The sequence below is a fragment of the Hemiscyllium ocellatum genome, chromosome 37 (assembly GCF_020745735.1).
Source record: "Hemiscyllium ocellatum isolate sHemOce1 chromosome 37, sHemOce1.pat.X.cur, whole genome shotgun sequence".
Taxonomy (NCBI): Eukaryota; Metazoa; Chordata; class Chondrichthyes; order Orectolobiformes; family Hemiscylliidae; genus Hemiscyllium; species Hemiscyllium ocellatum.
Window position 1 is genome coordinate 2,315,529 of NC_083437.1, and position 24,305 is coordinate 2,339,833.

At 42.7% G+C, this 24,305-nt stretch overlaps 1 protein-coding gene across 1 annotated transcript; it reads left to right on the plus strand.

The window, feature by feature from the left end:
- The first annotated feature begins 20,026 nt into the window (after positions 1–20,026).
- Positions 20,027–23,474, plus strand: LOC132833704 (zinc finger protein 239-like). Its single transcript, XM_060852190.1, has 2 exons — positions 20,027–20,133; positions 21,918–23,474. Exon 2 carries the CDS (start codon positions 22,264–22,266, stop codon positions 23,188–23,190), a length of 927 nt encoding a protein of 308 aa, XP_060708173.1. The 5' UTR covers positions 20,027–20,133; positions 21,918–22,263; the 3' UTR covers positions 23,191–23,474.
- Positions 23,475–24,305: the final 831 nt, after the last annotated feature.

Sequence of the window (24,305 nt, forward strand, 5' to 3'; positions counted from 1 at the left end):
ACCCACAAGAGAATTCACAACTGTGTATTTAGAGGCCACAGTGGATCCCTGCACTGTTTGCCTGTTCCCTTTCCATCCCCTGACTGTAAGCCATCTACCTTTTTCCCTGTACCTGAGGTGAGGCTACCTCTCTGTAACTCCTCTCTATTACCCCCTCTGCTTCCTGAATGATCTGAAGTCCAACCAGCTCCAGCTCCAGCTCCCAACATGGTTTTGGAAGAGCTGGAGTTAGGTGCACTTCTTCCCCACCTCCCTCTTTCTCCACCTCCCCTCCCCAGAACAGAAGAAGTCTGTGGGCGGCACGGTGGCACAGTGGTTAGCACTGCTGCCTCACAGCGCCTGTAGACCCGGGTTCAATTCCCGACTCAGGCGACTGACTGTGTGGAGTTTGCACGTTCTCCCCGTGTCTGCGTGGGTTTCCTCCGGGTGCTCCGGTTTCCTCCCACAGTCCAAAGACGTGCGGGTCAGGTGAATTGGCCAAGCTAAATTGCCCGTAGTGTTAGGTAAGGGGTAAATGTAGGGGTATGGGTGGGTTGCGCTTCGGCGGGTCGGTGTGGACTTGTTGGGCCGAAGGGCCTGTTTCCACACTGTAAGTCTAATCTAATCTAAAGTCAGTGGAGACCATTACCTCCCACATCATGCAGGAGGAGTTTGCAACTGTCCTAACATCCATTTCCACAGCTTAGAATTTCCAAAGGAACAATTAAAAAAAAACTAGTAACCTTACTGAATCGGTGCCCAGAACCCTTTTAATTGGTTAGAAATGGACCTAAGTAGTGTTTCAGGTAAAGCAACCGCCCAAATACATTACATTTATTCAGCAGTCCCATATCAGCTCCTGCTCAGTGTGCGGTCTGCTTATTCATGTGATATGTTTTTAAAGGATTAATTTACCTTCCTGGCAGCCCCTGGTCCTTGCTCTCTATGCTCCCACTGCTGCAGCAAAAATGGAGGCTGCTGATCTCACAAGGTATAAAGGAGTAATTTATCTTCCCAACTGCCCTCTGGTCCTTGCTCTCACTGCTCCTGCTGACCTTGACCTTGAAACCCTGAAGGGTATAGGTAAAGTGAATGGCAGGTTTCCTTTCCCTCAGACAGGGATTTAAAGACTAGGGAATATTTTTAATCAAATTTAATTAGTTTTATTGTCATATGTACTTACATGAATACAGTTAGTGGTCTGCACGGTGGCACAGTGGTTAGCACCGTTGCCTCACAGTGCCTGAGACCCGGGTTCAATTCCTGACTCAGGCGACCGACTGTGTGGAGTTTGCACGTTCTCCCCGTGTCTGCGTGGGTTTCCTCAGGGTGCTCCGGTTTCCTCCCACAGTCCAAAGATGTGCAGGTCAGGTGAATTGGCCATGCTAAGTTGCCCGTAGTGTTAGGTAAGGGGTAAATGTAGGGGTATGGGTGGGTTGTGCTTCGGCGGGTCGGTGTGGACTTGTTGGGCCGAAGGGCCTGTTTCCACACTGTAAGTAATCTAATCAGTGAAACATTTACAAGTCACCACTTATGACACTATCTTTGGTACAAAGATATCAAGGTAGAATAATACCCAGGGCCCGATCATTAATTGTTTAAGTCCTGCCCTTGAGGGAGGTCTGGATAAGCTGAATGGCAGTTGTCTTTTCACTTTGGCAAGGGATTTCAAGACTGGGGACATTTCTATAAGAGGAGAAAGACTTAAAAAAGAAATAAGGAGCATTTTTTTTTTAAACATTACAACATTTGAGTTTCAAATAATCACCACCCTCTGGGTGAAGAAATTTCTCCTCATCTACATTCTAAAGGGTCATCCCTTCACACTGAGGCTATGCCCACAGATTCTAGCCTGCCCTACTAGTTGAAATATCTTCTATATACTCATTGATCCAGTCCTCTGGGTCTGTACGTTTCAAATCACATAGAATCTGTAGTTCCACCTGCCAACACTTGACTCCTATCTCTTCTAAACATTTCTTATTCATGTACTTATATAAATGTCTTTTAAATGTTGTAACTGTACCCACATTCATGACTTCCTCTGGAAGTTCATTCTATACACAAACTACTTCGTGTTTTAAAAAAATTGCCCCTTATTTTTTAAATCTTTCTCCTCTCAGCTTAAAAACAATGCCCCCCACTCTTAAAATCCCTCACCTGAGTGAAAGGACACCTACCATTCAGCTTATTTATACCCCCCTCAAGGGCAAGATTTAAACCATTAATGATGAGACCCTGGGTACTGTTGTACCTTTGTCACTAAGATGGAGTCGTAAGTGGTTACTTGTAAACTTTTCACTGTGCTCTTGTAAGTACATATGGCAATAAAACAAATTCAATTTGATTAAAAATATGTCTCTAATCTTGAAATCCTGACCTGAGGGAAACCTGCCATTCACCTTACCTATGCTCCTCAGGACTTTATAAACCTCTATAAGGTCAAAATCAGCCTCACCTCCTATGCTCCTGTGAAAGAAGAGCCAGCTTATCCAGCCTCTCTCAAATTCAATCTTTCCATTCTCAGCAATATCCTAGTAAATCTCTTCTGAATCCTCTCCAGCTTAAGATCGTTCCTATGATAGGCCAACTAGAATTGGACACTGCTCAAGAACAGACCTCACCATCATCCCGTACAACCTTAATGTGATGTCCTAGTTCCTCTACGTAAAAGGTCTGAGCAATGTAGGTAAGCATAATAAAAGTCGTCTTGACCACCCTGTCTACATGTGATGCAAACTTTGAGGAATTAGTTAATTTAACCCCAAGTCTCTCTGTTCCACAGCACTACCCAAGGCCCTACGTTTAATTGTATAAGTCCTGACCCCCTTGCTTGTTTTACCAAAATGCAGTACCTCGCATTTACCCAAATTAAACTCCATCTGCCGCTCCTCAGCCTATAGACTCAATCAAGATCTCTTTGTAATCCTAGACAATCTTCACTGTTCACCTGTACCACCAATTTTGGTGTCATCCACAAACTTACTAACCATGCCTTCTCTATTCTCATCTAAATCATTTATAAAAATGACAAACAAAAGTGGACCCAGCACTAATCCCTGCAGAACACGACTGGTCAAAGGACATCAGCCCTCCACCAGCACACCCTGTCTCCTGTTGTTAAATGAATTTTGCATTCAATTGGCAAGATCACCCTGAATCATATGTGATCTAACTTTGCTAATTAGTCTACCATGTGGAATCTGGTCAAAAGCTTTACTAAAGTCCAAGTAAACAATGTCCACTGTTCTGGCCTCATCAATCTTCATGGTTACTTCATCAAAAAATTCAATGAAATTTGTCAGACAAGATTTCCCTTGCACAAAACCATGCTGACTATTCCTAATCTCTCCAAATTCTATCTTTCAGAATCATCTCCAGCCACTTGCCACCATCAAAGCCAGACTCACAGGTCTATTGCTCCCAGGATACTCCCTCTATCCCTTCTTAAACAAAGGCACAATATTAGCCAGTCTCCAGTCATCCCGTATCTCACCCATATTTATAGATGATGTAAATATTCCTGCAAGGAGCCCCACAACTTCTTCCCTTACTTCCTGTAGTGTCCTAGGAGACACTAGATCAGTATTGGACATTTATCCACTTTCATATTTTCTAAGACCTCCAGCACTTCCTCTCCTGTAGTGTGCACTATTTTCAAAGCATCAATATTTATGGTGGCACAGTGGTTAACACTGCTACCTCACGGCACCAGAGACCTAGGTTCAACTCCTGCCTCAGGCAACCGTCTGTGTGGAGTTTGCACATTCTCCCCATGTCTGCATGGGTTTCCTCCCACAGTCCAAATATGTGCAGGTTGGTGAATTTGCTGTGCTAAATTGCCATAGTGTTAGGCGCAAGGGTAAATGTAGGGGAATGGGTCTGGATGGGTTGCTCTTCGGAAGGTTGGTGTGGACTTGTTGGGCCGAAGGGCCTGTTTTCGGACTATAAGTAATCTAATCTAAATGTATTTGCCTGAACTCTCTGGCCTCCTTTAGTCCAATTAATCTATGCCAACCAGGTTTGCCAAACTGAACTAGTCCCACTTGCTTGCATTTGGTCCAGATCCCTCTAAACCTTTTCAATTCATGTACCTGTCCAAATGCATTTTAGATGTTATAAGTGTACCTGCATCTACCACTTCCATTGGTAATTTGTTCCACATACAAATCACCCTCTGTGTGAAAAGGTTCAATTTTAAATATTTCTCTTCTTATCTTAAAAGTATACCCTTTTAGTTTTGGACTCTCCTAGCCAAGGGAGGAGACTTTTGCTATTCACCTTGCCTTTATTCCTCATGATTTTACAAACCTCTATAAAGTCACCCCTCAACCTCATATGCTTCAGTGAAAAAGGTCCCAGACTAACCTCAAACTCTCCAGTCCCAGTAACAAAAATATTAAGTGTAGCATGAAGGTGTACAGAGTAGAAAGACAATCCAACTGCTAGGAGCATCACCTGGTCTCCATTTCTTTGGCCCTTGCTCAAATTGTTTGGTGATAGGAACTTTCCAGCTTCACACATGAAAAGTGAACATTTGGGCTAGCTTTCTCCACAGTAAAAACTGACGCAAAATATTCATTTAATATCTCTCCCATTTCCTGAGTTTCAACACAAAGACAATCTCTCTTGTCACTCTGTATGTACTTGTGAAATGTCTGTGGATTAACCTTAGTCTTGGCAGGTTAGGTTATCTCATTATCCCCTCTTTGCCTTCCTGAACGCCTCCTTAAGAAAGCCCTTACACTTTTCATACTGTTCAAGAAATTCATTTGAACCCAATTGTCTATATCTAATATGTAATTCTTTTTCATTCTAGACTGGAGCCTTAATATTTTTATTCATCCATTGTTCTCTAATCATAGCAGCCTTACTTTTTTCACTCAAACTGGAACATAGTGGAGAATATTGGCTCTGAATTCTTGTTACCATACTTTTGAAAGTCTCCCACTTTTCAGACATCCATTTAACCATGAAGAGATACTCCAATCAACGTTTGAAAGTTCTCATACCATTAAAATTTGCCTTACTCCAATTAAAAACCTTAACTTTTATGGAAGACTCATCTGTTTCCATAGCTGTTTTAAAACTAATAGAATGATGATCATTAGACCCAAAGTGTTCCCCTCCTATCACTTCAGTCACTTGCCTGCCTTATTACCCAACAGAAGGTCAAGTTTTACTCCTTCTCTGGTAGGAACATTTACAGATTGATTAATAAATCTTCCTGAACATATTTTAATAAGTTATGCACCATCAAACCTTTAACACTGTGCTAGCCTCAGTCAATGTTTGGCAAATCAAAGTCACTTACTATTACTACCTTATTATTCCTGCATATATCTGGGATTTCTTTACATATTTGTTCCACAATTTCCCTCTGACTGTTGGAGGGTCGATAGTACAATCCCAACAAGGTGATCATTCCTTTCTTATTTCTAATTTCAGCATATATATTTTCACTGGATGATTTTTTAGAAATATTTTCTCTAGTTAAAGCAGTAATGTTTTCCTTCATCAAAAACAATACTCCTCCTCTTTTGCCCCCCCTTTCTGTCCTTCCTATATATTGAATACTGACCCAGGGTCCTCAACTGCTGTTTTTGTGACAAGTCCTTTATCCCAGGGTCATTCTTGTGAACTTACTCTGGACCCCTCCAAGGCGAACACATCCTTCCTTAGATACAGGGCCCAAAACTGCTCACGATATTCCAAATGCTCAGCCTCAGTACATTTCCAATTATTGTACTGAAATAAATGTTAAACTGGTATTTGCCTTCCAAACTGCCAGTTGAACCTACATGTTAACCTGCGCTTCAGATTTCTGAAATCTTTCCTTGTTTAGAACAAAGTCTTTATCTTATTCTTCCTCCCGAAGTCCATAATCTCTCACTTTGCCACATTGTATTTCATCTGCCACTTCTTTGTCCACTCTCCTAGCCTGACCAATTCCTTCTGCAGCCTCGCTGCTTCCTCAACAATACTTGTCCCTCCACCTACCTTTGTGTGATCTACAAACATGGCAACAATGCCCACAGTTCCTTTGGCCAGATCATTAATACATAACATGAGTTGTTGTGGTCCCAGCACTGACCCCTGCAAAAGTCATCAAGATACCAGCTGCCATCCTGTAAAAGACCCATTTAACCTGACTCTCTGCCTTCTGCCAGTCAGCCAAATGTCTATCTTGTCACTATCACCATGCTCTTCTTTTATTTGGCAGCCTTCTGTGCAGTAACTTGTCAAAGGCACTCTGGAAATCCAAATAAATTATATCCACTGGCTCTCCTTGTCCAATTTGCTTGTTACTTCCTCAAAGAAATCTAACAGATTTGTCAGGCATGACCTCCCCTTGACAAAGCTGTGCTGACTCTGCACTATTTTACCAAGCATTTCCAAGTACTCTGCAGTCTCATTCTTAATAATGGATTCTAAAATATTACCACCAAATGAGGTCAGGCTACCCAGCTGATAGTTTCCTGCCTCTGCCTCCTGCCTTTCTTAAACAGTGGTGTGGCATTAACCATTTTCTAGTCATCTGGGACTCTCCCTGACTCCAAGCATTCTTGAAAGATCACCACTAATGCCTCTACAATCTCCTCAGCTATCTCCTTCAGTACTCAAGGGGGCAATCTTAGTGATTTTATCCACCTTCAGATGTTTCAACTTTGCCAGCACTATCTCCTTAGTGATGGCCAGTGCACTCACTTCTGCCCCATTTCTCTCTTGACATTCTGTCATGCTGTTGGTGTCTTCCACTTTGACAACTCATGCAAAGTACATGTTCAGTTCCTCCACCATTTCTTTGTTCCCCTTTACTAGTCATTTCATAATTTTAACCTGTGAATTCCCTATTCTCAAAAACCTGCAAACTTCCCTTTAAAATTCCCATGGACTTGAATTTCAACATTTTTTTCAGATGGAATGTTCCAGATCCTGACAACTCTGTTAATCCAGAAACTGCTAAGTCCCTGTTGAGTCTGGAAAGTCTGAGTTGAAAGATGAGATGCTGTTCACTGAGCTCTTATTGAGCTGTACTGGAATAGTACAGGAGGCTGAAGTCAGTGTGTGTGTGAGCAGACAGTGAAAATGATAAGGCTGCACTGTGAGTGCTGCTTGGTTCAGTGAGATTGTTTTCACCCAACTCCAAAGCAGAGTGTCAGGTGAGACAGATAGAAGATTAAACTGAAACTGTAGTGCTCAGTCTCAATTTGGGCTGTTCAGAAAATCACATGGTCCCAGTAGTTGCAGCCAATTTGTAAGTGATTCTTGTGGAGTTTTTTTTTACAGTTTTGAAGTATAATATATCACCTAAGGAAAGAATAGGAATATTTGAAACAAAGAACTCATTAAATTCTCTTAACGAGCGTAATGAGCTGAATGTAGAGAAACGTCATACCAGGAGGCCTCAGACCCATGGTGTGCTCCTCTTGCAGAATGTGGGAAAGAAGGGGTGCTTCCAGTGTCCCTGATAGCTATGTGTGCAGGAAATGTGACCATCTGCAGCTGCTGGGTAACTGCTTTGCAGAGCTGAAGCTATGTGTGGACTCACTGTGAAGCATTGTAATACTGAGAATGTTATGGACAGCACAGTTAGTGAGTTGGTCACCACCACAGGGGAGAATTACACAGGCAGAAAAAGAATTGTGATCATCAGATAAAGTAAAAGGCTTAGGAAGGACGTTCAGGAGTCCCCAGTAATCATTCCCTTCTCAAACATATATACCGTTTTGGATGCTGTTGGGGTGAGGTATGGAATGGCCTCTCAGGGAAAATCAGCAACAGCCAGGTTCAGGACACCACAGATAGCTCTGCTGCACAGAAGGGGAAGAAAAAGTGTGTCTGGGCTATAATGACAGGGGATTCAATTGTCAGGGGTACAGACAGGCACTTCTGTTGCTGCAGACATGAATCCTGGATGGTATCTTACCACACTGGTGCCAGGATTTGTGATATCATGGAGCAGCTGCAGGACAGTCTGAACCTGAAGGGTAAATAGCCAGTGGTCATGGAATATGTAGGTACCAACAAAATAGCTAAACAAAAGGATGAGGGCCTGAAAGCTATATATAGAAAGAATGGAAGTACATTAAAATGCAAGACCTCAAATGTAATAATCTTGGATTTACTCCCAGTGTGAACAGGTGAGAACAGGAATAAGAGAGTAGATGGGGTGAGCATGAGGCTAAAGAAATGGTGTACCAGAGAAGAGTTTAGATTCTTCAGGTATCGGGACTGTTTGTGGGTTAGGTGGGACCTGTACAAGCTTGACTGGTTGCCCCTGAGCAGAGCTGGAACAATCTCCTCTTGGGGCCTTCTTCCAATTCTGTTGATGAGGCTTTCAACTAGTGCAGCAGAGGGATGGCAACCAAACTGTAGGCTTAGGTGGATCAGATTCAGATCAGGAAATGCGAGGTGGAGTATTAGTGATGCAGCCAGCAGCTCAGAGAGACAAAAGAAAGGTGGATCAAATGTGGATCGAGTCTCTCTTTATACACTCTCTCGATGGCCAGGGCATCCTTCCTTTGGAAAGAAGAACAAAAGTACACACAGTACTCTAGGTACGATCTCACCAAAGCACTTGTAGAAAGATACCCCTGCTCCTCTATACTTGAATCCTCTCACTATGAAGGCTGACATATCATTTACATTCTTCAGTGCTTGTCACTGATGCGTGGTTCCTAAAGGAGAGTCACATGGGGTCAGAGTCTCTGATATAAAATTGTTGAACACAGTATCTCCAACATATCCATGCTGGTCATCATGCACCTATTTACTGTAGTCCCATTTTCAGCTTCCAGGAAAAAAGCCCCAGCTTATTCAACCTCTCCCTTGAGCTCAAACTCTCCAATCCTAGCAATAACCTTGAGGATCTTTTCTGAAACAGAAAGGCAGATCATGATCCGAATGGAGGCAGTTAAGGAAAAGGTGAGGTGCAACGAGACCTGGGTGTTGTGGTGGAACAGTCGCTGAAGGTTGGCATGCAATTAAAGCAGGCAGTAAGGAAAGCTAATGGGATGCTCTCCTTCATAGCAAAAGAATTTGAGTATCGGAGTAGGTATGCCTTGCTGCAGTTATGCAGGACTTTGGTGAGACAACACCTTGAGTATTGCATGGAGTTTTGATCTCTTAGTCTAACGAATGACATTCTTGCTTTTGAGGGAGTCCATTGCAGTTTCACCAGACTGATTCCAGAGATGGCAGGAATGACATTCGAGGAAAGATTACATCAACTGGGCTTGTATTCACTGGAATTTAGAAGAATGGGGAGGAATCTCAAAGACACATGTAAAATCCTGATGGGACTGGATAGGTTAGGTGCAGGAAGAATGCATCCATTGTTGGAGAGATCCAGAAACAGGTGTCACAGTTTAAGAATAAGTGATAAGCCATTCAGGACTGAGATGAGGAAGATTGTCTTCACTCAGAGTTGGGAACCTGTAGAATTTTCTACCACTGGAAGCTGCTGGTGCCAGTGCATTAGATATATTCAAGAGGCAGCTGGCTGTGGCCCTTGCAGCTAAAGGGATTAAGGATCATGGAAAGAAAGCAGGAATGGGATACTGAGATTGCATGATCTGCTATGATCATATTGAATGGTGTTGCAGACTCAAAAGGCCATTGGCATACTCCAGCCCTTAGAAAATAAGTTTCTGTGTTTCTATGAAACCTTTCAAGTTTAACAACACATAGTCATAAAGATGTACAGCATGGAAACAGATCTTTCAGTCCAACACATCCATGCCGACCAGCTCGTGTATCACCCTCTGCATAAAAAACGTTGCGCCTGATGTCCCTTTTAAATCTTTGCCCCCTCACGTTAAACCAATGCTGTTTAGTTTTGGATTCCCCTACTCTGGGGAAAAAATCCTTGACTATACAGCTATGTCCCTCATGACTTTATAATATTCTATAAGGTCATCCCTCAGACTCTATTGCTCCAGGGAAAATAGCCTCTGCCTTGAACAATAGTTCAAACTCTCCAGCCCTGGCAACATGACATCCCAACTCGTATACTCAATGAACTGACCACTAGTAGCTAGCATGTCAAACACCGTCTTCATTACCCTGTCTACCTGTGACTCCACTTTCAAGAAGCTATGAACCTGCATTCCTAGGTCTCATTGTTCAGCAGTAGTCCCAGGAACTAACTATAAGTCCTACCCAGATAATGTCTTTCCAGAATGAGGGAGATGAAAATTGAATATGGGATTCTAAAATTGGCTTCAGCAATGTCCTGTACAACTGCAATGTGACCTCCCAACTCTGACACTCAATCATAGAATCCCTACAGTGTTGGAGCAGGTTGTTTGGCCCATGAGTCCACATCAACTGTCTGGAGAACATCCCACCATATCCCTGTAACCCTGAATCTACATAGAGTACATTCACCAGGCTGATCTACATAGCTGGCACATCTTTGGAGTGAAAGAGGAAACCAGAGCATCTGAAGGAAATTCACGCAGACACAGGGAAAGCCTGCAAAATTCACACGAAGAGTAGAATCCAGCCCTTTACTGATCAATGCACTGACTAGCAAACGTTAGTATGTCAAAACCCGTCTTCAGCAATTGGTCTACCTAAACCTCCACTGTCCAGGAACCATGCAGTTGTTATAGCTCTTTGGAGCAACTGAAAGGTATGGGGAGAAAACAGGAACAGAATTGAATTGTAGATCTATAAAACACCTCTTCTCCATGCCTGCCTCTCCCAGTTTTGTGCAAACACTGCCTAGTTCCCTTCCCTGAAAAGACATTTATGAACCAGTTCAGTTTTAATGATCATCCAACAATTTCCCCAAGTGTCATCTCCACAAGTGACAAAAGTAATTTCTGTCAATTTCAATAGCTGTGTGTTTTTCTGATTCCTCCTAATATTTTTTTTCTGCTTGAAAGGTTGTTTTGCAGTGAGAGATTTCAAACGAAACCACATCCATATCACACAGTCATTTTGTTTGTAATAACCTAATTATCTCAAGATTTTGAACTTTGAAGGGAAAAGCACTGTTACACCAGGGATAAACACACATCATCTGTGCGTGGAAGCATCTGTGAAGATTCATTTGAAATGTCCAAACACCTGCACAGTCACACGGGACAGAAACTGTGGCAATGTGGGAATTATGGGAAGGGATTTCTTTCCCCATCCCAGTTGGAAATTCGCCAATGCAGTCACACTGGGGAGAGACCATCTACCTGCTCTGTGTGTGAAAATGGATTGATTTAGTCATCCAACCTGTAGATGCACCAGCACAGTCACACTGGGGAGAGACCGTTCACCTACTCTTTTTGTGGGAAAGGATTCACTCAGTCATCCAGCCTGCAGATGCACCAGTGCATTCATACTGAAGAGAAACCACTCACCAGTTCTGAATGTGGAAAAGGATTCATTCACCCATCTAAACCACTCAGACATCAGCAAATTCACACTTGAGATACTATTCACCTGCTCCGATTGTGGAAATGGATTTACACAGTCATCCCACCTGCAGAGACACCAGCAAATTCACACTCGGGAGAAACCTCTCTCAGTCAACTCACCTGCTGATACACCACCATCTTCAATCTGGGAAGAGACTGCTCGCTTGATCCTTATTGGGATGGGATTCAAACTGTCCTCCAAATTTTTAACACATTGGTGAAATGTCAGCCAACCAATTCTGAATCCAGATAGCCAAATCACCCTGTACCTCATACTTCCTGATTTTATGAATGAGCCTACCATGGGGAACCTTATCAAATATCTTGCTGAAGTCCATATACACCACATCCACTGCTCGACCTTCATCAACCTGTCTTGTCACCTCCTCAAAGAACTCAATAAGATTTGTGAGGCATGACCTGCCCCTCACAAAGCCATACTGACTGCCTTTAATCATGCTATGCTTTTCCAAATAATCATAAATCCTATCCCTCAAAATTCTTTCCAAAGTTCTGCTCATCACACATGTAAGACTGACTGGTCTGTAATGGCCAGGGATTTCCCTATTACCCTTCCAGAAAAGAGGAACAACATTCGACTCCTTCCAATCCTCCGGTACGGCTCCCATGAAGAGTGAGAAGAAAAAGATCTTCACCAGAGGCTTAGCAACCTCCTTTCTCACTTCCCGGAGCAGCTTAGGATAAATCTGGTCTGGCTCTGGGGACGTATCAGTCTTAATTTTTTCCAAATTTTCCAGCACATCAACTTCATCAATCTTGATCTTGTCAAGACTGTATCCCAGCTCCTCAAAGTTCTCATTCACAACAAGGTCCCTTTCCTTCGTGAAAACCAAAGCAAGAAAGCTCAGTTAGGGCTTCCCCTATCTGCTCAGACTCCACGCACAAGTTCCCTACACTATCCCTGCTCGGCCCTGCCTTCTCCCTGATCATTCGCTTATTCCTCACATACGAGTAACTGGGCATACGCCCTTTACTTCAACAGTCCCCCATTTAAAAAGCAGTGAATTTCACTTACAAAGAAAAAGCCACATTTGTCCTCAGATGTCTGCTTCAGTATCACCTCTATCACTGCTGGAACTTCCCATCATTTTATTCACAGTCACTCTATTATTTTGTGACCCACTCCAGTGAAATATACTTTCAGGCTTTGAGTTATGGTCGCTTCAATTAAATTGTGGGTGATCTGATAATTCTCAACTCCACTTTCCTGCCTTTCCCCATAACCGTTGTGTCCCTTACTCATGAAAAATCTTTCTATAGTATCCTTTTATGTACTTAATGAGCCAGTCACAACAACCCACTGTGGTGAAGAAATGCACAGATTCACAACCCTCAGAGAGAAGAAACTCCTCCATATCTCTGTTTTAAATATGTGATCGTAATTGTGAGATTTTGTTCTCTGGTCTAAGACAGTCCCAGAAGGGGAAACAACCTTTACACATACAAGCTATTAAGCCCTTCTTAGAATCTTGTGTGTATCAGCAATCTCCCACAAGGAGATTGAACAGTTCATCAACTCCACAAACACCTTCCACCCCGACCTCAAATTCACCTGGACCATCTCAGGCACCTCTGTCCTCCTCCTGGACCTCTCCATCTTTGGTGACTGACAAAGCATGGACATTTGCTACAAACTCACTAACTCCCACAGCTACCTGGACTACACCTCCTCCCACCCTGCTTCCTGTAAAAACACCATCCCGTATTCCCAAGTCCTTCACCTCTGCCCCCAGGAGGACCAATTCCACCATAGAACATCCCAGATGTTCTTCTTTTACAAAGACCACAATTTCCCCGTCTATGAGGTCAACAATGCCCTCCAGTGCATCTCCTCTATTTTCTGCACCTCTGCCCTTGAATCCCACCCCTCCAGTCGCAACAAGAACAGAATCCCCTGGTCCTCACCTTCCACCCCACCAACCTCCAGAAACATTGCATCATTATCTGCCACTTACACCACCTACAAACAGAGATATATTTAGAGATTAGAGATATATTTCCCTCCCCACCCCATCTGCGATTCCCCCTGCAACTCCCATGTCAGATGCAAGCCCCCACACCAGCCTAAACCCTACTCCCAGCACCTTCTCCTGCCACCACAAGAAATGCAGAATCTGCACCCATAAACCCCCATCATCTCCATTCAAGGCCTCAAAGGATCCTTCCACATGACTGAAATTTACCTGTACTTCCACACATGCCATCTACTGTATCCATTACACCCGATGTGGTCTCCTGTACACTGGGGAGATGGGATGCCAACTTGCGGATCATTTCAGAGGACATCTCTGGGACACCTGCACCAACCAACCCCACCACTCTGTGGCTGAACACTTTAACTCCCCCTCCCACTCCACCAAGGACATGCAGGTCCTGGCCTCCTCCATTTCCAATCCTAACCACCCAGCGCCTGGAGGAAGTCCTCCTGACCTTCCACTTTGGGGCCCTGCAACCACACGGGATCAATATGGATTTCACCAGTTTCCTTATTTCCCCTCCCCCTCCCTTATTCCAGGCCCTAGCCTCCAAGTCGGCACTGCCCTGTTGACCTGTCCATCTTCCTTCCCACCTACCACTCTACCCTCCTCTCCGACCTATCACTTTCACCCCCACCTTCATCTTCCTATCACATTCCCAGCCACCTTCCCCCGCCAACCCTATTACCTTCCCATTTATCTCTCAGCCTCCCTGACCCACAAGCCTCATTTCTGATGAAGGGCTTAAGCCCGATATGTCAATTCTCCTTCTCCTTGGATACTGCCTGACCTGATTTGCTTTTCCAGCACCACACTCTCGACTCTGATCTCCAGAATCTGCAGTCCTCACTTTCTCCTAAGATTGTGTGTCACCAGGATTTGAATCGCACGCTGTTGATCACTACATGGGTTTCACATATCCTATGTTTACAGATATCTTTAACATGCTCTCAAAGTGTCTGATTAGTGCAATTTAACCCTAGAAGGGTGTCACATCACTCATCAGTCTTGTCTGTCCTCAGTCAGAAAAAAACACGGACTCTGCCCACTCAAGGTGCAGTAGGAGCTGTTTCTCAATCACAGTTTGAGTCACAGATCAGCCTTTTAATCGAGATGATCCCCAAACCTTCATTTCTTTTTAGTTTTTGCAATCTCTGTCAGCCCGATCAGTTCTGAGCTTCCACAATATTCTTCCTCAGCTTTTTCAGCATGCTCCAAATTGAAGTGGTTAACAGGATTCTAAATGAATTTGGGATGTGCCATGAGATGGTGGGAGACTAGTGCATTTCGAATGTCAAACTCAGAGGATGAAAGATGCAGAAATGCACTGCCTATGGCGCATGAAACCAGAAACATTGGGGATGCTGCCGAGATAGTGGTCTGGAGAAGCAGGCTGGCTTGGCCAAGTACCTGCTCAGACTTCCATGTTGGACATTTTCAACACCAAGTTTCTCTCTGCCACATAGAAGAACACCAAACCACAAATAAATCAGGGGAGAGTAGATAATAATGAGGTGCAAGTGCATGCCAAGAGGATGCTTACTTACCACAAAGATTCTTTTTAAACCTTAGGTGGAAAATTTGACTTTTCATTCCTTGACATTGAGAATCCCATTTTTGGGATCTCACCATTTTTTCCCAAGTGACCCATCATTGCCCACATCATGCACAGGCTGGAAAGATTCCACTCTGTGTTAAATACAAAACCTATTTATTTGATGTTTGCTGTGGGACACACATTACATCTCATCGGCAGATAGACTGTGGGTTTTGCTTTTAGTGGTTCCAGGAGTATTAGCAAAATCTTTGCGAGATAACAAGATTAAGAGAGACACTCTGAAGGTATGGGAGTTGGGACTTATCCATAGGAGTAACTGAAGTTGTAGAACAAAAAGAATCTAGAGTTAGAAAGGAAAAGAGGCCTAAATATGTAGCAGCTATCAACAGGACATCATTTACTCTCATTGTGTTTTGGAGAAATTAAAGACCTGACACATTGCTTCCAATTACATTAGTATATTTTGATCTGATAGACTAATTAAATTCCAGTCCAGTTATGGTTTTAACAACATCAATAGAAATAAAACTGCAACTGTCAGAATGAACTCTGTTGTAATTAACAGCAATAGCAACACAATCCATCCCCTTCAGTCCCTTGTGAACTCATTGATGTGTCTGGAAGTGGCATGACTGAGTGAACTACTTCCCACACATGGAGCAAATGAACACCCTCTCCCCAGTGTGAATTCGCTGGTGTCTCAGCAGACAGCCTGAGCTTTTAAAGGTCTTCTGACATTCAGAATGTTCAAATATCTGTTATCCATGTGAACATTTTGGTGTGAATTGAGTTGAGATTGATAAATGAATCCTTTCCCACACAAGGAACATGTAAACGACCTCTCCCCCACTGTGAACTGGCTGGTGTGTGAGGAGGTGGTATGAATGGGTGAATCCCTTCACTCACAGGGAGGAAGTGAACGGCCTCTGCCCAGAGTGAATGCACTAGCACATGAGCAGACTCCTTATTGTTTTAATGCAGCCAGAACATTGGAAAGGTATTTTATTAAAGCAACTCACTGGTGCAAAGTTATGTTGGACAGAGAAATCCCTTCCAACGCATGCAGCCTCTCCTCAGCAGAAATTCACTGATGCCTCAACAGATCACTTGCAGTTTTAAAGGCCTACTCACATTCTGAACATTTGCAAAGTCTGTCTTCAATGTGAAGAAGTTGGCGTGAATTGAGGTGAGATAATTGGGTAAATTCCTTCCTACACCTGAAGCAGGTGAACAGCCTCTCCCCAGTGTGAACCTGACGGTGCTTTATGAGGATCTGAGAGTGTCAAAATACCCTCCCACACTGAGAGCAACTCTCAGAGTAGAAGAACTGGTGTTTGACCAGATCCTCGTTTATTTTAAAGCTCTTCTCACAATCAGAGCAAATAAACAGCCTCTCATCATTGTGACCTAGTTGGTGCATGAGTGGCTGGGACAAAAATTTAAACCTCTTTCCACACACAGAGCAGGTTAACAGCTTCTCCCTGATGTGAGTCCTCTGGTGGATATGTAATATTGGTGATGATGTGCATCCCTCCCCACACATGGGGCAGATGAACAGCTTATCCCCAGTGCAACTGCATTGGCCAATCTCCAGCTGGAATGGTTAATTGAATCCCTTCCCACATTCCTCACAATTCCACTGTTTCTCCATGCTGTAGGTGTCATGTGTTTCTTCAGGTTGGACAATCAGTTCAAACCTTGTCTACACACAGATCACATGTCTGGGTTCACTTACTGGAGTACTGTCATTCAGGTTATGTAACTAGCATGGTGGCTCAGTGGTTAGCATTGCTGCATCACAGCGCCAGGGATCCAGGTTTTATTCTAGCCTTGGGCGAATGTCTGAGCGGAGTTTGCACATTCTCCCTGTGTCTGCAATACTTTCCTCTGGGTGCTCTGTTTTCCTCCCACACCCAAAGACGTGCAGGTTAGGTGAATTGGCCATGCTAAATTGCCCGTAGTGTTCAGGGATGTGTAGGTTAGGTACATTAGTCAGAGGTAAATAAAAAGTAATGGGTTTGGATGGGAGACTGTTTGGAGGGTCAGTGTGGACTTGCTGGCCAAAGGGCCTGATTCTACACTGTAGGTATTCTAAGATTTCTAAGTCAGTTCAGTGACATTTACTCTTGTTGTTTATATCTTAGTGCTTTACTGGTCATTTCTCTTCCCACATAGAAAATTAGATGATGTGCAAATCCTGATAAACTGAGAAATCCTATCAGGTCTTGAAGTGAGGATTGGCTTGATTAGCTCATTTAGAAATGTTCCCCAATCCCCTGTGAAGGAAGTTTTAAATTGGTGGACAAGTTTAGTTTAAATGGAATATTTATTTCTGAGGCTGGTCCCCAGTTCTGTACATTCCCACCCCACATACTCTCTTTGTTGCCTGAATGAAGTTTTCTTGCATTACTTTCACAAGTTTGTACAAATAAAGGAATCAATGCTGCGATTTAATTAAGGGAGAAAACTCCATTCAATAAACTAGATGCAGAAGAAATAGATGTGGATTCAACTCAATCTCCCACTTCATAAAATTCATAAACACTTTACAAATGCTTCAGAATTCAAGGAATGGAACCCGACAACATATAACTATGGATTTTAATACATAATGCTGAGTGAAATACAGCTTTTTAAAAAAAAAAATCTGCTTATATAATGAGGAGACTTGTATTTTGCCACATATTGCAGCTACCTATCTGTTCAAGTAATCAGAATTGTATAATATTTTTGACATTCATGGGAGTGAAAGGTTTTGGAAGGCAGGAAAGTGGAGCTAAGTGTACAATGAGATCAGCCCTGATCTTTCTGAATGGTGGAGTTAAATTCAGTCTGTTGTTCTGATTGGCTTCTGGTTCTCCTCCTGCCCAAGGGAAACTCCAGCTTATTTTTCCAAAAACCCATTTACCGCTCAGAATTCCAATAAAGTGACACACTTTAAACTGTTTGATTGGGAAAAGGACACTTGTTATGAGACGGTGGTGAACCCTTCTATTAACGAAACCAAACATGCAGAAAAGCTCACCTCACCTCATGATCTGTTAAAATATGAGTGACAGAGAACTCACGAATTCCAGTATTTAGAAAAAATAATATCAATGTGTTGTTTAACTCTAAAAGTGACCATTAAACAACAACTATTCACAACTCTAAGCTCCCTTTCTCTTAACTGTTTATTATCTGCCTCCAACTCTATAGCAATATGCCGTTCTAATAATTATTAAAATTAATAAAATCTACTCATTACATCAACTTAATTTCAAACTACACAACAACTGTCAACCTTGGTGTCTTTCTTCTTCTGGCTGAAGACCTCCCAGGTTGTTTTCTTTATTTTTACTGCAAATATGTTTCATATGAAGAAGTACCTTTGATAGAAAGGGTTTCCTAATCTCTTGGGTCTCTCTCAATGGAGACTGAGCAACTGCCAATTTTCAAAATGCCTACAATTATTTAGCCCCAATGTCAGATCATCTCATTCTGTCGATATTGGCAAAACAATAAATTCAAACTAAATTGGATTTTAGTTTCTGGGGCATAATTTAAACTGATTGGTTAAACTCAAATTGTTGTTAAAACAGCAAATAACTCAGGTATCCATTTCACACCCAAATATTAAATATTTTCAATTTCCCATTACACGCTGGGACTGCCATCTGGTCATATGACAGTTGCTTGTAAGCTCTCAGTTCAGAACAGCATTCACTTTCTCTTAAAAGTACAGTGCACCCCTTCAATGTTGTAACATATAAAATTTAAATTCCAGGATAAATTCTTTAACAGTGGTTTACTGTGCCTCACTTGCCAAGTCAACTCAGATTCCAGACCTCAAACCCTGCAACCAGTTACAGAAACTTCTGCTCACTCACTCCTCTTACTGCAAATTTACATGACAATCAATTCCCACATGCTAACAAGACCTGTCAGCAGAAGTTCAGGACATCAGAAAGCAAATGCTGAATTTGACTTATGAAAAACAATGACAGAAGCAGAACTAATTAATAAAAACATTTTAAAATAATCAACTACTAATATATTCAATTTGCAAGAGACTGTTAAGGAATAGAAGTTGATAATATTCACTGTTGTGCCAAGTTTTCAAAGATATTAATAGATGTATTTTTTCTCTATTAAAAGATAATTGTTAGCTTAGAGTTATCTCAGATCCTAGAATAACTCAATAGGCGATGTTAAACAAAAATCACGCGATACTAAGTTATAGAACAACAGGTTTATTTGAAAATACAAGCTTTCCGAACGCTGCTCCTTTGTCAGGTAGCTAGTGGGCAGGATAATTAGGACACAGAATTTATTAGATGGTCAAAGTGTCATACAACTAGGGCAATAAACTCTGGGATTTAAATATTAATCAACCGAAACCTGCATCATTATTCTAAGTGATTACAGACTTAGCAGCCATCTAGGTTTGTCTAATACATCGCATCAGTTGTATGACACTGATCTTTTTCTTATAAATTCTGTGTCCTACGTATCCTGTCTTATTTGTTACCTGACGAAAGAGCAGCATTCCGAAATCTTATATTTTCAAATGAACTTGTTGGACTATAACCTAGTATCGCGTGATTTTTTAAACTTTGTCCGTCCCACTCCAACACCGCCACCTCCATATCACGAATAGGTGAAAACAGTTGACAAACTGCAAAACACAGGAGTGCTTAAGCTTCACTTGGAGACTGCCCACCAGTCCAGAGCATGCGCGGAGCAACTTCTAGAAGTTGAGCTAGATCAACGAGAACTACAGTGAATAAAGTTAAAAATTACACAACACCAGGTTATAGTGCAACAGGTTTAATTGGAAGCACACTAGTTTTCGGAGCACCGCTCCTTCATCAGGTGGTTGAATTATAACCTGGTGTTGTGTGATTTTTAACTTTGTGCACGCCAGTCCAACACTGGCATCTCCAAATCACACTGCATAAATATAATTAAACAAAGTGAACAATGGCGGTAGATATACCCAGAATTCCCTGTGGTCGGGAATGTCCTATCTGGACAGAACACAATGCGGCTGCGCAGTGTGACGGTGTTCTGAGCATGTGCAATGCCGATAATGATGACAGGAGCCTGACAGTTTGTCTCTCGGCGGCGGCGGCGGCGGCCACGCGGAGGATTCATAAACATTCACCGTACACCACAAACAGCGAAGAAAAACCAGCAGGTCCGCCACTGATTTCTCCTGAACATATGCCCTGGTTCATGGTCGCCATTTTGTTTCAGCGGGGTCTGTTGGAATGTGTTGCTGGAAAAGCGCAGCAGGTCAGGCGGCCTCATTTCCGAGGAAGGGCTCCGGCCCGAAACGGCAATTCTCCTGCTCCTCGGATCCAAGCAGGCCTGCTTGGCACACTCTCCTCATTCCTGATGAAGGGCTCCGGCCCGAAACGTTGAAGTTCCTGCTCCTCGGATCCTGCCTGAGCTGCTGCGCTGTTCCAGCAACACGCTCTCAACTCTGATCGTCAGCTTCTGCAAACCTCACTCTTCTTTTCGCATAGTTAAAAATCACACAACACCAGGTTATAATCCAGCAGGTTTAATTGGAAGCATGTGTGGTTGTCCTGGTGACGCAATTAGTGGACGGGACCACGTGACCAAGAGGGACAATAATTAACCCATAGATTGTCAGTCTACAGACAGGGACTGGATACAGGCAGAGAGAAAGCTGGGAGTGGGAGAGGAAGGAGATGGGTTTAGGATTTCGTCTTTGTGAGGGAACAGTCAGCCTGTTTAGTATTTCAATATTGATCTGTGGCCAGTTTCTGTATTCTGGCCTTTGGCCCATGTTGGTTAATATTTTTAAGTATAATAAAGATAATTTATCTCATTTAAAATGAGCAATTGATCTAGCAATGACTATTGTTTTTGGAAGAGTGCCAAACAGATGCTGCCTTTAAGCATAGAAGTTCTTCACTTCTCTCCTGAATGATCTGACACTATTTCTCAAACTATGCTAGCTAGTTCCAGAATATCCAATCAGTGGAAATAATTTATCTTTATCTGCTTAGTATTTTGCTATTAATACCTTGAAAACTATAATCAAATCACACCTTAGCCTTCCAAATTTGAAGAAAATAAGCCTACTTTGTACAGTCTTTTTTCAGAACTTAACTTCTGCAATACATGTATCATTCTTTTCAACATGTGTTGTGCTCACTCTAAGGCCAGTACATCCTTCCCACGCTCTGGTGCCCAGTTCTGCTCACAGTATTCCAAGGGATCTAAGGTTTTGTATAACTGCAACAAAAGTTCTGAATTCTTGTACACCAGTGTTCTGGATATTAGGGCCAGCATTCTGTTAACTTTCTTCATCATTTTCTGTGCCTGTTTGTGGCATCTTAAAAGATCTATGTACCTGAACCCCCAAATCTCTTTGGACTTCCATTGCAGTTAACTTCATACCATCCAGAGAATATCCTGATCTAAACTGTTCGGTCCAAAATAGATAATGTCACACTTGCTAACATTAAAATTCATCTGCTATGGTTTTTCCCCAATCACCTAATATATCAATGAGCATTGTTAGTATCTAAATGATCTGAATAATTGAGGCCTTTGTACAGATCCTTGCAGGACCCAGAGTCTCATCCTGCCAATTTGAGTACCTATCCATTATCCCTATTTTTTGTTGTCTGTCAATCAGTTAATTTCCCAGCCGAGTCAGTCATTTGCCTGCAATTTCTTAAGGTTCTACCTTAGTTTACAGTATGTTATGTATGACTTTATCAGATAGCTTAAGGAAAGTCCATGTAAACAACATCCACAGACATTCCCCTGTCTGATCCCTTTGTCACCTCTTCAGAAAATTCAGTGAAAACTGGAATTTACCTCTTTGGAGAACAAGAGAGGAAAATATTGAATTAATTAACTTAATTTAGTCAAGCTAGAATTTTCTGTTTTGAATTTCTGTTCTGTATTGACAGTAATGGCATTTGTAAACCCCTTTTGCAGAGTGGTGGAACAGGAGGATTTATGGACAGAAATTTCAAACCAAACACTACAGCAAGAACTGAAGGAGGTACTTGACTCATCAGGACCTGAATATCACCAGCCTTTGATTGTGAAAGAAGAAATATTTGTCTGTTCTGCCTTTTAGAAAAAGTTCCAAGGACTGTTGTGACTTTAAAAACACTGAGACACAGAATTACCTGAGTGGGAGTGTTCCAGTGTACTGTCTTTGTGGTAAAAGCTGTACCCAGTTACACAACTTAAAACAAACTTCACGACTTTATTCTGAGGAGAAAGCACACATGTTCTGAGATTGTCCAACCTGGAGTGACACAAGGACACCACCGCAATGGAAAAACAATGGAAATGTGATGATTGTGGAATGGGCTTCAGTTACCCATCCCGGCTGGAATACCATCGTCGGAGACACACTGGAGAAAAACCATGGAAATGTGAGGAATGTGGCAAGAGATTTGAATCTCATTACTTGCTAGAAATCCATCAACGCAGTCACACTGGGGAGAAGCCATTCATCTGTTCCTTGTGTGGGAAAGGATTTGCACAGTCAGCCATCCTGACATTGCATCAGCGAATTCACACTGACCACCGGCCCTTCTGCTGCATTGACTGTGGAAAGAAGTTCAGGCAGTCATACCACCTCACCGTACACCGGCGGGTTCACACAGGGGAGAGACCTTTCACTTGCTGTGTATGTGGAAAGGGATTTAATGTTTCTTCCCACTTGCTGAATCACCAGCGAATTCACACTGGGGACAGGCCATTCATCTGCTCCGAGTGTGGGAAGGGATTCACCGCATCCTCCCACCTGCTAAAGCACCAACAGGTTCACAGTGAGGAGAGGCCATTCACCTGCTTGGAGTGTGGGAAGGGATTTACTCAGTCAGCCAAACTGACAGTACATCAGCGAATTCACACAAAAGAGAAGCCATTCAGCTGCATCCACTGTGGGAAAAGCTTCAGCTTTTCATCTGAACTGACTGCACACCAGCGAGTTCACACTGGGGAGAGACCGTTCAAGTGTTCTATCTGTGGGAAAGCATTCACTCAGTCATCCCACTGTCTGATACACCAGCGAATTCACAGTCATGAGAAGCCATTCAGCTGCTCATCCTGTGGAAAGAAATTCAAACTTTCATGCAACCTCAAAGCACACCAGCGGATTCACACTGGGGAGAGGCCGTTCACTTGCACTGTGTGTGGAAAGGGATTCCCTTGGTTACCCAGCCTGTTGAGACACCAGCAAGTTCACAAATGACTGCAGAGTTTGGATTGTGCTGTTCACCAAATCCACACTTGATAGTCTGACAATATTGGGTTTGTCTCTGATGATATTAACAATCCTCTCTCAGTTCCTAGACATTAATATTTTGGATATAACACTGATTTTCACTCCTTTAATGTTAATTTTCAAATGAGCAATCTGGCTTCCATTCAAGAACTTTCAACAGAACCCTGATTACAGTCAAATTGTGAAATTTAATCATCATTGCTGATTAATCCTTGCTGACAATTCTCATTGTCGTGCATGTTCTTCATAGTGGAAGCTTGATTGTGAAATTAAAATTATCAAAGAAAAAGAAACAACTGAAATATTTTATGGTTCCATCAATATAAAAAAGCAGTACAACACAGTACAGACCCTTTGGCCCACGATGTTGTGCTGAGCATTTATCTTAATCTAAGATCAACCTACACACCCCTCAATTTACTGCCATCCGTATGCTTGTCCATCACTCACTTAAATGTCCCTAATATCCCTGACTCTATTACCAGCGCTGGCAGTGCTTTCCAAGCACCCACCACTCGCTACGTAAAGAACCTTCCTCTGACAATTCCCCATACCTTCCTCAATCACTTTAAAATTATGACTCGTGACAGTCATTTCTGCCCTGGAGAAAGTCTCTGGGTATCTACTGTCTTTATGCCTCTCATTACGTTGTACTCCTCTATCAAGTCGCCCACTCTTGTTTCTTGCCAATATGAAAACCTTAGCTCGCTCAACCTCTCTTCATAAGACAAGCCCTCCAATCCAGACAGCAGCATGGTAAATCTCCTCTGCACTCTTTCTAAAGCATTTGCAGCCTTCCTATAATGAGGCGATCAGAACTGGATACAATATTCCAAGTGTGGTTGAACTAGGATTTTATAGAGCTGCAGCAAAGCCTCGCACCTGTTCATCTCAATCTCCTGTGAATGAAAGCCAAAATACCATACGCCTTCTTAACAACTTGGGTGGCAACTTTGAGGGATCTATGTACATGGACCCCAAGATCCCACTGATTGGTAGCTCAGTGGTTAGTACTGTTGCCTCACAGGGGCAGGGACCCAGGTTCAATTCCACCCTTTGGCGACTGTGTATGTGGAGTTTGC